The following is a 13933-nucleotide window of genomic DNA, read 5'->3' on the forward strand; positions in this document are numbered from 1 at the left end:
ACCTTAATAGAAGGGCCACCCTCCCTGATACTGAAAAAGGAGTGGTGCAATTCCATAGAAAATGGGGGTTATACCTTGACTCTCTAGATCAGTGTTTCCCAACCCTAGTCCTCAGTGCATGTTTTCCATATCTCTTTGCTGGAGCACAGGTGTATTCATTACTGACTGTGAAGATACCGGGTTTATCTGGCCCAATGCTACCCACTTCACGCTGGCTGGCCACCCACGGGTGCCTTCCCATGCCAGGGAAGTCTACCCAGTACCTTCTAGGATTCGTATTGTCACTCAGGCAAATGCAGTTATAAAAATACAACAGTATATTTATTGTCATACAAACAACACTAGAATATTATGTACACACAGTAAATAAATGCCAGGCAGGTTTACCACATCATCTCTCCCTTACCCCACTAGTTTAAGGAGTTATAGTCACCTGGTTGCCCAAACTTCACGACCCATGGATCTCTCTCAGCTGCATATATAGACTCTAGTTAGAGAACGACAACTCAAAACTAGAGCTTGCAATCTTCATGAATGAAATCCCATAAAGAACACCCTTCCCCCCTGGAGTCGTTCCTTATATCTCAGGTCTAATTTCCACAGTCTTTCCCCTCCCTGGTCAAACCCTTGGGTCTATTCTTCTTAAATATTGGTCAGTGCAGGACTAGGGGGTTTGGACAGGGCAGTGAAGATGAGCTGTCCTTTCACAGAAGCCCCCTGCTGGGATGCAGACAGAATGTGTCGACTAGTCCTAAGGAGAACAATTGATGCTAATTGGCTTCCCCTACTTCCAATGATAAGGTAGCAGTGAGCCCCTGCTAAAATTAACCCCTTACACTACTTTGTGATGTCACAGGGTCCCCAGCTGTTCCATGCTTCCTGTAGAGGAAGGAGGGGGGAGAATGAATGCAGCTCCAGCCCTCTCATCTGTATTGTGAACACCACCTGATCTTTACCCATAACCCTCCTGGCTTCAGTTTAAGAACAATGAATAACATTACTGCAAGTTATCAATATATAATACACAATGTCCCCTTAACCACATGTAATTGGACAATGCAGTTGTAGTCTGGTGAGCTGGGGAACAAAAGCAAGGGCTATAAAAAGTACTATAATCCACATTATGTGAGAAACGAGACACAGAATGGTTAGCGTATCACACTCGTTTCGTCACACTGACTGACACATTTTGAAAGATCCACAGGTGATATAATTATATCACTGGTCACCTGGAAAATCTGCACAGTTAGGGGCACTTGAGGACTAAGGTTGGGAAACACTGCTCTAGATGTAACTTTCCAAAGTATTATCTTGATACTGTTTGAGTCAACTGAATGGTACCTGCTAAGAAAAATAGACTAACGCTTGATGTGCCTTTACTCGCCACCTATTAGCATCCTGTCATGTGGTCAATCTGCCTTGGAACTCTCTCTTCCTTATACTTTCCCTCACCCCAGCGGTCCTCTCCTCCACACTCAGATTTCTTCTCAGCACAGAAAAAAACACTCTGAAACTTAATGGCTTAGATCCTGTATTGTTGTTACCATTTAATATTTTATTATAATTTTTCTCTGCATATTAGTTGATATCCACATATCCACATATAAGTTCATCTATCTGTCTATCTATCTATCTATCTATCTATTCACACACACGCACACACACACACAAAGCCTTTATTGCAATTACAACGTCCTTCTGCCGCATACCTGGTGCATATGCTACAGATGTAGAGCTGGACACATTTTGAAATGAATTAGACTCAGCATGGGGCCTTAAATATGCTATTTTTGCATCCGCATTTCTGCCCATAAATTACGCCCAACTCTGCATGAGGCCCAAAGTGTAATTGGCTTTTGCTTTTTAAGATTGTCATTTATTCTTCTGCCCTATGACCCATCTGTTTATTCATTGTATTAATTTAATGTTTAATATTCTTTTAAAGCTTTAGTACCTCTTAATTTAATTGTTACCAACCCATTTATTCTGCTCTCCGGTGACTGCTCCATGCAGTAATTCTTCCCAGAGTTCCATTGTCTCACAGCCCCATACCAAAAACCGGTGCTGTGTGACGCTGGGAAGGTGGTTTGTGAGCAGGAGGACCAATCAACAGCTGCAATCACTGAGATTGTGGCTTTTAATTGGTCCACCAGCTCGCCTAACCCACACGCAGGAAGTTTCTCCACCGTTAGATGGTAATGCAAATTCTGTAATTTCTCTATAACAGTTTACAGAATGAGACCATCAGCTGAGTAGATGCTTTAGGTTACCATAGCTTTCTTCCACACGTAAGTTTTTGTTTTTATAAATGCAACCTTTTACAATATGATGTCAGAGCAAAGCACCACACTAGTAGCATGAGGAAAAGGAGATACCTCCCCCATTTCCCAACTATTAAAGTAAGAAATGAGGAAGGGATTTCTGTCTCTGAGGCAAGGGAGTGAGAAGGCCGCTTCCAAGGGGGAGAAGCTCCAACTAGAGCACCCCCTGAGCTTTTGCTAGTCCATTGTATACATTTTTGGCATATCATACAAATAAAATACAGTGTTAATCAAGCATCTGGGCTTGACCCCACCGAGCGAGCTACCCAGGGGTCTGTGAGTCTTATTTCTACCTAACTGCCTGCTACCAGGGCAACTGTGGCTGGATCACTTATAAATAACTCATTTGTGGATGGATCACGCTAATTGTAGATATTTACTTTAATTAGTGATGCAGTGCACTTCTCTTTATCATTGCATATGTACTTATCTTTTTATACTGGTGTGTGTGGAAATGTACTGACTTTTGAGACAGAATATTATATTTGGGTTTTGCAACTGTCTAGAGACAGGTAATCTCATGTTAATTAGACCTTTTCATCGCTGAGTGATGAAAACATCTGTTGAGACTGAAAGACAGGAGAAGGGAATTATATTTTCTGGTAGACTCCCTATGCAAATGATCACAGATGAATGTGAATTTTGCAAGTTAAATTGCGTTCAAAGCAAGATTAGACAAATGTTATATCCTGATGGTAAACATTTAATATAAAACCTTAGACGTTGTGGTGCCACTAGCTGCAATGTAAGAAGGTGTTAAACCCCTCCAAGCTGATTTATGACCAGGCTGCATGAAGCACCTGGGTTGGTTAGAGGGTTAGGAGGCTGGATTACCTCCTGCCAGGGTATCTGTGTAAATCTGTATAAAAAGCGCACTGTTTGACCATGTATTAGTATTATTCCATCTGTACTTTCTGGATATCACTAGTAGCTCAAACTAGTGAGTGTGTAACTGTCCTTTTTAGGACTTCCTGAGCTCATAAACATCACTGCTTAAGGAACCTGCTTTGATGCCTACTTACTTGCTGTAATTCCTGTGACCTACAGATTAGACCCAATATAATGCAGTTGTTCTGGGGTTGGCACCCAGCATTCCAGTACCAACATTCTGCCTGCTATCTTGCAGCTCTGGCCAATGTAATTGGCCAGGGGGAAGCATCCACAGCAACCCTGATCTGAAAGCAAGAGGTCAGGGGTACCAGCCCAGGTGTACCAGCAACGGGGTACACTAGCAGCGAGAGTTACCCAGAAGGACATGGTTCTAGGTGCCGCTAAGGAGCCTAGTGGTGGCATACTTGCTCATAAGTAGGAGCAGTCAGTATACGCAGGAAAAATATTTTTGCCACATTATAAAACGAATTTGTCCAACAGAATATCAGCTCCTCACTAACCTTGCAGCCACAGTAATGAAGGAATGTTTGAATGTTCTGAAGATATTACACTATTAAGCTTTTTATGTTTTCTCTTTTATCCTAATTGAAAGCTGAGAGAGAATTGATTGATTCTATGTGAAATAAAACCCCTATTTTAAGGTGTGTGTACACAATTCTATACACATTTCTTCAATTAAACACAGAGGGCCCGAGTCATTAAGGAGAGCAAAACAGAAAAAAGGACATTTGCACCTGGGCAAAACCATGTTGCATTGGAGGGGGAGGTAAATTTAAAATGTGGGGACAGATTTATAGTTGGGATAGGACATGTCCTAGATCAACTTTAAATTTCATTGTAATAATAAAGCTATCAAGTATTTGTGTGCTAGATGAAAAACAGCCAGTATTTAACTTATGTGCAAAATAATAAACTAATTTGCACCCCTTGCATTGTAACATGGTTTGTCCCAGAAAACATTTACTCCTTTTTTGCCTTAATGACTCAGGCCCAAAGTACACTATATTTGCTTTTTCTGTTTTGGATATTATGCACTAGGGGGTAAATGTATGAACATGCGGGTTCTTCAACACCCGCGTGTTCAGCGTGTTCGGCGATTAAATTTCAAGCGGCGCTGCATTGTAAAGGGAAACTTCCCTTTACAATGCAGCGCCGCTTGAAATTAAATCGCCGAACACGCTGAACACGCGGGTGTTGAAGAACCCGCATGTTCATACATTTACCCCTAGATGTGGAATATTCCTAAAGAAAGATAGAAAGACATTCGACAAATCTGTTCTTTGAATGCTCCAGGTGAGCACAATACAGTTTTACTTTTATTGGTTTTTCACAGCGGTGTACACTATTGTAGTTTATTTCCTCCTTCTCCCATACTTATTGCTAATGTGTTGGAGTTGGATCACAAATAAAGAAGTATAAAAGTTATAAGCAGCCACATTTTGAATGTTTTATATATGAGGAGAAGTTCTAATAGGTGAGCATTTATAATTTAAATAACTTTTCAATAATATAGCTGTAAAAAGACACTACACACTATATTTTTCACCTCTCTAACATTTTCCAATTTGCGTCAAGGAACTTCTTCTATATCTCAAATGAACATTCATTCATAGGACCAGCTTTCTCAGACTACAGCCAAGCAGAGGAAAGCTGCTCTAATTGGCTATTCGCAGACAGACCCCATTCATTTATTTTGTGGCTTATAGTGGACTAAGTACTGTGTTGTCTTACATATTTTTTGCTTTTTCAACCATTTTTATACTTGAAAAAATTCTTCTAACGATTTAGGAGAGTAATAAAGATGGTAAAGAGGGAATTGTAGAATGATTATTTAGAATAATGTGGTTTTTTTTTAGTGGCAGTGTATTAGTAGTTTCATGTGTGGTATTACAAGCACCATGGTGCTCTGGCAGTCATAGTATGCTGGCACTTCTAGTTCTTCCAGTGCCGGCATGCCCCAGCACATTTAATGGCTATCAGTATTAGCTGTGCCTTTTATAGTTCATACTTGACCACATTTCAGATCTCCCCTCCGGGCAGAGCAAGATCCAGGGAGGGGGGGGGGGCTATTGGGGCAATCCCCCCCATCACACTGCCGCTGACAGTGCGATGGGACAGTGCCTCTAAACTACAGAACAAAGCTGCCATCTACTAAAAAATTAAAAAAAGAAACATGAATACGAAAAGGATCTATATACTATTAAACAATACGATAAGGAATAAGAGGAAAAAGAAGAGAAGAAAAAGATAAATATAATGAAAAAACAATAAAATAAAAAAAGAATAAGAGACAATATTTAAAGAATAAACAAAAGAATACATATTATTCTTATACATTGAAATATCCTCCTCCACTCTCTCTTCCACCCCTCCCACTCTTCTGTCCTCCCCCCCAACCACCTTCCCCTCCACTCCTTCCGTCCCACCACCGGCGAGGAAGTCCACTCTCTCATTTCATCCTCCCCCCCCACTACCTGTCCCCTGGATCCCATCCCCTCCCACCTTCTTCGCTCCCTTTCCCCCACCACCTGCTCCCACCTCGCTCACCTCTTTAATCTCTCCCTCTCCACTGGCATCTTCCCCTCCTCCTTCAAACATGCTCTCGTATCCCCCATTCTTAAGAAACCTAATCTCGACCCCACTTCTCTCTCGAACTATCGCCCCATATCTCTTCTCCCTTTTGCCTCCAAAATTCTCGAGAGGCTCGTCTGCAGCCGTCTCACCTCCTACCTTTCTGAATACTCCCTCCTTGATCCTCTCCAGTCTGGTTTCCGCCCCCTCCACTCCACTGAAACTGTCCTGGCTAAAGTCACCAATGACCTCCTCTCTGCAAAAGCCAGGGGCCACTTCTCCCTTCTCATCCTCCTTGACCTCTCTGCAGCCTTTGACACCGTTGACCACCCCCTCCTCCTTCACACCCTCCAGTCTTTCGGCCTCTCCGGCCCAGTCCTGTCCTGGTTCACCTCTTACCTTACTCACCGTTCCTTCTCTGTCACCACCTCTGGGTCTCTCTCCCCCCCATCCACCCTTCCAGTCGGGGTCCCTCAGGGCTCTGTTCTGGGACCCTTACTCTTCTCTCTATACACCTCCTCCCTGGGTGAACTTATCAGCTCCTTCGGCTTCAGCTACCACCTTTACGCTGACGACACTCAACTATACCTCTCCTCTCCTGATCTCTCTCCCTCCCTCCTCTCTAGGGTGTCCGCCTGCCTCTCTGCCATCTCCTCCTGGATGTCCTCTCGATTCCTCAAACTTAACCTTGCCAAAACTGAGCTCATAGTTTTTCCTCCCTCTCATACCCCATCCCCTTCTAACCTCTCCATCACTGTCGACAACACCTCTATCTCCCCTGTCCCCCAACTTCGCTGCCTTGGTGTCATCCTCGACTCCTCTCTCTCCTTTGGCCCCCACATCCTCTCTCTTGCTAAATCCTGCCGCTTCCAGCTCCGCAACATCGCTCGCATCCGGCCCTTCCTCTCCCAAGATGCCACCAAATGCCTTATCCACTCTCTGATCATCTCTCGCCTGGACTACTGCAACCTCCTCCTCACTGGTCTCCCCCACTCTCATCTTGATCCCCTTCGATCCGTCCTTAACGCTCAGCTAGGCTTATTTTCCTCTCTCGCCGCTCCTCTTTTGTCTCCCCCCTCTACCTAGCCCTTCACTGGCTCCCATTCCCCTTCAGAATCCTCTTTAAGCTCCTCACACTCACCTACAAGGCCCTCGCCAACTCCACTGCGCCCTACATCTCCACCCTCCTCTCTATTCATGCTCCATCCCGCCCTCTCCGTTCTGCCTCTGACCGTCGCCTCTCTTCCCCCCTTATAACCTCCTCCCACGCGCGTATCCAAGACTTCGCCCGCGCTGACCCCCTCCACTGGAACAAGCTCCCTCCCTCCATCAGAACTTCCCCTAATCTGTCCAGTTTCAAACGGGCCCTAAAAACCCACCTTTTTCTTAAAGCCTTTCTGTCTCCCACTTAACTTCCTACCTTATCTTCTGCCTCTGTCCCCCTACTCTCCCTCTCTCGCCTGCGTCTCTCTGTCTGTCCACCCCTCCCCTTAGATTGTACGCTTCTCTGAGCAGGGCCATCTCTCCTCCTGTTTCCACCACTTCTAACTCTGCTCTCCAGCTACTTAGCCCTCCTCCTCGAGGGTCCTCCACCCCACGTCCACTCTCGCTCCCTCCTCCCCCTGGGGGTCTCCCTATCTTCCGCGCCCTCCTTCTTGGGCCCCGTCGTTTGCGGATCCTCCCTCCCCCTTCCCCGCCCTCTCTAGCTGTGCATTGAGCTTACTGAGTTGCTGTGTTTACTGTACTGTGCTGTCTCCCATTGTATTGTAATTTTGTTTGTCTCTGTACGGCGCTGCGGATGCCTTGTGGCGCCTTATAAATAAATATTAATAATAATAATAATAATAATAATATTAATGCTATTTAATTATACAATAGGGATTAAATATTACATTACATTTACTTTAATAAAGTGGTCACTATATAATTTGCACTAGCTCACAACTGAAGTCCATATGTTTCAATATCACTTTTATTTATTTGATCACCAATTATATTTTTTATATGTTGATTTCTAGCACTTTTACCTCTATCTCATCAACCATTAAGTATGGATAATAGGGATGAACATAGAGATGGAAACGCCATGGGAAATATTCAATTAGCTTCCGGGATCGCGGCTACGTGCGTTCGCCTTCTTCCTGATACCGCTACACCCCTATGGGGTGCAAAGGAAATTCTGCAATGTTGCAGTACCGTAATTGCACTTGATGTGTGCTCGTGTGATGCCGCAATCCCGTAAGCTAATTGAATATGCCCCCATATGTTGAAAGAGTGTTTATTAAAATACACATGACCAGTTATAAACTAAACCAACAGAACATTTATGGGGAGTGATGCGCTTTATGTAAGAGGAGCGTTCATTTGAATACAAATCAGTGGATGTCAGAACACAAATCAACAGTGTAATCGTCAGAAGTAAAAAGTGGCTGCGGTTTCATCCCACACTCCAAAAACAAACTAGTAGGTTAAATGGCTGCTATTAAAATTGACCCTAGTCTCTCTTGGTCTGTGTGTGTGTGTGTGTGTGTGTGTATGTTAGGGAATTTAGACATCAGTCCCTGCCCCAATAGGGCTGGGACTGATGTGACTGAGTCTCTGTTCTCTCAATTTGTGAGACATATAGTAGTAGGACACAGGCCCTACAGGAGTCTGGACTGGACAGGGGTGGAGCCGTGACTGGAGAAGGAGAGCAGCCAGGATTAATCTATAAACCGCCCCCCTCCCCCCCTAAAAGAAATCTAGATCCGCCCCTGCCTCCGGGAGTGGTGATCTCACTGCCGTGTCTTGGAAGCATGACTAGGCAAATCAAGTTGTTAGGCCCCACCTCTCTGATAAATGATACCATATTGCAGCAGGGGGCGGGCCATGATGACAGTCGTGTCACTAAGGCCCACCCACTTCACTAAGGAAGTGGCAGTATGTGGGTGGTTGTACTGCTCTCCCAGGAGTCTGGGAGAACTTCCAGAATTTCGGGATTCTCCCAGACATTCCGGGAGAGTAGGCAATTATGACATAGTTCCACTCATAAAAGTAATGTTTTTCTACCTTTAACTCTATACCCCCAACCCCCACCTGCCAGGGGGAGGTATTAAGAGCCCCACTGCTATTCAGCAGAAAGCTATTTTCACACAATTTTTGCTGAACCAATTCCCCTGGGGAATTCAGTATCATGCAGACCAGTTTAGTGCTGGTCCTCAGTATTACAGGGGTAGCCCACTCTGAGGGTTTCCCTGCTACAGTGGACCAGCCCAGCCTGGGATAGTCTCATGTTGGTTGACCCATGCTGTTTGTTGCCAACAATAGTGCTGCTAACTAGTCCAGGCTATGAATGAAGGCTATGAGAGCTGGTTAACCAAAATTTAAACGTCTGTCATCATCGTTAAGTTGATGTTAATTACTGGTGTATCTTAAGATAAGTACAATTCAAAGTATACAGGAAATAACTGAACTCTGTAGCCATATTTTTATGTTTCTGTTCATGCCACAAAATCATGTTCTACTATAAATTAGGCCCATAATGTGATTAAGTCTTCTGCACATGACATACCACAACTCTATATTTTGTTAAAACATATTACTCTTTCTGTGGAAACAATTATGTAGTGTTGTACAAACACGCACACATAGACTGTCCATTACATGTTGTTATGGCTGTCATAAATTCTATGCAAGCCTCCTAAGGCAGCCTTTTATAAACTAACTACGATGCAGGCAACGTATCTCTGTCTATTCTTTAGTATTAAACAGTAATGTGAGTAGGAATTTTGTCACTGTAACAATCTAAAATTGTCTGTTTTTCAGTTGACTTCCTAATGCTATTGAAATCCAGTAGAGTGTTATCTGGCTTATGCTGTGCATTGTCAGTGGCGGATCCAGGGGGGGGGGGGGGGGTTGGGGGGGGCGATAGGGGTGATCGCCCCCCCTACCAGGGGCTTGCTGCCGACAGCTGCACACTGTGCAGGTCCGTTCAGCAGTGACAGTATGCTGCCCGGCTGCTCTGATTGTGTTTTAAACACAATCAGAGCAGCAGGAGAGCACACTTTCACTGCTGAACGGGCCTGCACATACTGTGCAGCCGCCGGCAGCCTTAAAACACAGAAAGGGGGCGGGGCCTAAATCCCCCCCCTAAAATCGCCCGGGGTAGGACAAATGTCTGGGTCCGCCCCTGTGCATTGTGTCACACCACAATCTGCATGGTTGTGTATACAGTATATCGATCATTACAAATGAAAGTGAAATGTAGAGCCTGCTATAGAGTTGAACGTATAGATGCTCCATTTATGAGCAAAGATGAATCTGCACACGTGCGATCAGTATTTTCCCTTACACACATCTAAAAACAAGTGCAACCTTAAATCCAGAATCTAGTGTATCTGGAGCAAAGATACAACAATCAGCGTTATCAACTCCAAAAGCTGTTTATGCAAGTGCACAGTATATGTGTCATGGCTAAAGATATTTCAAGATGCGTGTAACTCAAAATAAAACACATCTAAAAGGGCTGCGTGCCCATAATGCGTGCATTTTCATGTTTTATGTGATCTGCATGTACAATCTATCAATTTTGTGCCAAGGAGCATTTTTTGCGTTATGCAAATACACTTATGTGTAACTCAATAAGGCATAGTGCATAGCTCCCAACATTTAGAAGCCTGGAAGTGACATAAAATGCCCAAACGACGCCCAGTTACACCCAAACTACGCACACAAATGGGCATATTTGGAAAAAAGAAACCACCCACTCTCCCATTAAACAACACCCCTTCTGTGGCCCACAAATCTGTACATCCCGCCAAAATAGGAACAGTTTGGAGGTATTATAGTGTTCAATTCTAATTTGAGTCAGTTTTTTTGTTTATTGGATTATAAACTTCCATAATTGAAGTATTCCAACTTCCAACTGGTACTCGGGGACTGATTAAGGGATCAGGACGCCCTAGGCTAATACTCTAATAGCGCCCCCTCGTCTTCCATGACAGGCTATACGTACATGGTAAAAACAAACTGGTCCTTTATTTACAATCCAGCTTCATTCTTCCCACCACCAATGTTTATGTTCCAGTGTTTTCAAAACTCAGCTCCACCTCGCTTTTTAAAAGGGTCACAGCAATCTCTATCACTCATTTCATTTTCATTAAAAGCAGAACTGTATAGAACGGAGGTGTGAACGAGCGCTGCTGAGGGTTAAGATGTGATAGGGGAGGGGGCTGTCATTCCTGCCCATGTAGCCATCATTGTCTCTACTACTCGAATATCCTAAAGCAACCGCCCAAGGATGACTCATTGTCTTCAGTCTGTATCATGGAAATACGTCATGATTAAAACCTTACTACACTTTTCTTTCATATATCTTTTTTACTTTGGAGAACAACTATACTCTTATATCTTAAAATCAATTTCAGTTGATACATCTCCCTTTCACAATTTTACACCCCCAAATATTGTGCACCCCCAAAAGCCTGGGCACCGAGGCTGCAGCCTTTTGGGTAACCAGGTCCTGGAGGTACTATCAGGATGGCAAGAGACACTGTTCCCTTATAATCTTTTATGGCATTGGTGCTATACCTTTGATTTGTTATACTGTTTTACAATATGCTCTGCTCTCTATCCCCCTGTATCTCTAGCTGTTCTACCTGTTGGTGTAAACAAGTTACCAGTGAATAGGTACTGGACAAACTATACACATGCTCATGGAGGGCCTGATTCATTAAGGATCTTAACTTGAGAAACTTCTTATTTCAGTCTCCTGGACAAAACCATGTTACAATGCAAGGGGTGCAAATTAGTATTCTGTTTTGCACATAAGTTAAATACTGCCTGTTTATTCATGTAGCACACATGTCACATGGTTTTGTCCAGGAGACTGAAATAAGAAGTTTCTCAAGTTAAGATTCTTAATGAATCAGTTCTTAAATGAGGGGTGCAAAACATATGAGCAAGTAATAAATAAATTGTTTCCTTAATGAATTTAAGATATTATTTATTTTTTAATTTATTGGGCAGCATGGTGGCACAGTGGTCAGCATTGCTGTCTCACATCACTGGAGTTAGAGGTTCGATTCTGACCAGGGCCCTATCTGTGTGGAGTTTGTATGTTTTTCCCATGTTTGCGTGGGTTTCCTTCAGGTGCTCCGGTATCCTCCCACAAACCAAAGACATGCTGGTAGGTTAATTGGCTTGTGACAAACTTAACACAAGTGTGTTTGTGTGTTTCCATGTGTTAGGCAATATAGATTGTAAGCTTCACTGGGGCAAGGGCTGATGTGAATAATTAAATATTCTCTGTAAAGCTCTGTGTAATTTGTAAACACTATATAAAAAAAATGTTAATATAGAAATAACTAATTTAAATGTTAGATGTGTATGGGAAGCATTTTAGAAGCAAAATTTGGAAACCACATTCTGCCAAAGGATGACATTTTTGTGACTGTGCACAATGCTATTGCTTTTTCTTTATGTCACGAGCCTCGGCTCCACTGCTGGCCCCCACGGCTCGCTTCCAGCTGCCTCTGGCTTCTTTCATTCCCCGCCGCTGCCTGGCTAAACTGACAGCCGGGCGCCTGCGCAATAAGTAAAATTAGTTACAGCCTCTCGGCTGATTTTTCATGTGTGTCCCCTCATTTCTATTGGCCTATCTCTGTATTTAAGTCAGGGAGGGCTTGGCCTCCCTGACGGTTATAGCTTCAAGTCTCTGGTTGCTGACCTGCTCCTTCCTGCTGCTCCTGCGCTATTTTGATTGATTATTTGTGTATGACTCCTGGCTTGCTTACTGGACTTTGTTGGATTGCCTGTGACCATGACCTCTGCCTGTTCTCTGGATACGCTCCTTTCTGCCGACCCTGACCCTTGCCTGGACCTTGCTCCGCTGCCTGCTGTTGCCCCTCTGACCTAGGCCCGTTTTTGGACTTCGCTACCATCTACCATCAGGCCCTCGTCTGCGCTGCAGTAATATTATAAACTTGTACTACTCTGAGTTTAAGACCTGGGGCATCTAATTACCTGTGAGCGCGTACAGCTCTACGGGAAAGGCGGCTGCTATAGGTGAAGACCTCTTCTGATTGTTCTATGAGTTTATGATATTTGTATTCATCCCTAACACTTTACGCATAATTGCCAATAAGTATATACTAGTTTGTATTTACTATTTTGTTCCCTTATTCCATTAATTATATATATATATTGGTCAGTGTGCACATGGCCAGACCATCTAGGTATTATGGTGTTGTACAGTAGACACAGGATACATACCGGTTTCCGAGTGGGTGTCACTTGCACAGACTGGTAAAATTCAGGCTGGACCCGACTGCTTCTCTTGATCTTTCTTTTTCTCACAGTGGAAGAAGTATCCTGTTCACTTTGCTGGTCTTCAGCTAGAGGCTTTGTCTCTTCAACACGGGCTCGAGCGTACCTCCTCAGGTGACGAGGACTTGGCCTGAATCCCTAGAAGAAAGGAAGAGTCTTTACATTACTTGTCAAGGTAAAAAATGCAGAGTGAATAAGTGAATGCACACCCAGTGTAAAGGTATGCAAACACCCATATCCTCTAGTGGAAACATTTATGGCTAATGTTTACAAGAAATGAATGTGTACCTTTACCTTCAAACACGTCTCTTATCCTGGTATTTATCAGTACACTGCCGTATTGCAGTGGAATTTAGGTGTCAAAATTAATGAACTCAAATACATTGAAATCTTTGCTATTTCCCAATTACAGATATATTGGGGACACATTCCCAACCCATTACAATTTAAATAGTAACAACAACAGTATCTAAAATAGCAACATTGCTTCTAATACAGTCTTTTCTCTCTAACAGTAAGCAAAGAACAAAATGTAAAAAAAATAAGAAGCAAGTGATTGACTGTAAACTTTATGAAGGCAGGTGAGATAACATAGAAATATGCAAAGCGATAAAGCAAACAACGCAGTTTATGTACATATAAAGCAAATAAAACAAGAACCTAGATGTGTGCCTGGAGAGAGATAATACAAACATTATGAAACCTTTGCTATATAATACAGAGATTTAATATAAATATCATGTGATAAAAAAAAAATTCATCCCATGTTCTCAATTTTTGCACATTTTAGTCACATTTCTTAAGTGAAACTTTTGCAAGGCATTTATAATTCATTTATGTATTAA

General features: G+C 43.2%; 1 protein-coding gene across 19 annotated transcripts in view; it reads right to left on the reverse strand.

Moving 5' to 3' along the window:
* Positions 1–13933, reverse strand: part of DST (dystonin) — a 474923-nt gene that overhangs the window by 428005 nt on the left and 32985 nt on the right. For all 19 annotated transcript variants that reach the window (XM_075202543.1, XM_075202542.1, XM_075202533.1 and 16 more), the window contains exon 3: positions 13035–13226. In XM_075202543.1, the coding sequence (XP_075058644.1) occupies positions 13035–13226 (192 nt within the window). The remainder of the gene's footprint in view (positions 1–13034; positions 13227–13933) is intronic.

The sequence above is a fragment of the Mixophyes fleayi genome, chromosome 3 (genome assembly GCF_038048845.1).
Source record: "Mixophyes fleayi isolate aMixFle1 chromosome 3, aMixFle1.hap1, whole genome shotgun sequence".
NCBI classification, from domain to species: domain Eukaryota; kingdom Metazoa; phylum Chordata; class Amphibia; order Anura; family Limnodynastidae; genus Mixophyes; species Mixophyes fleayi.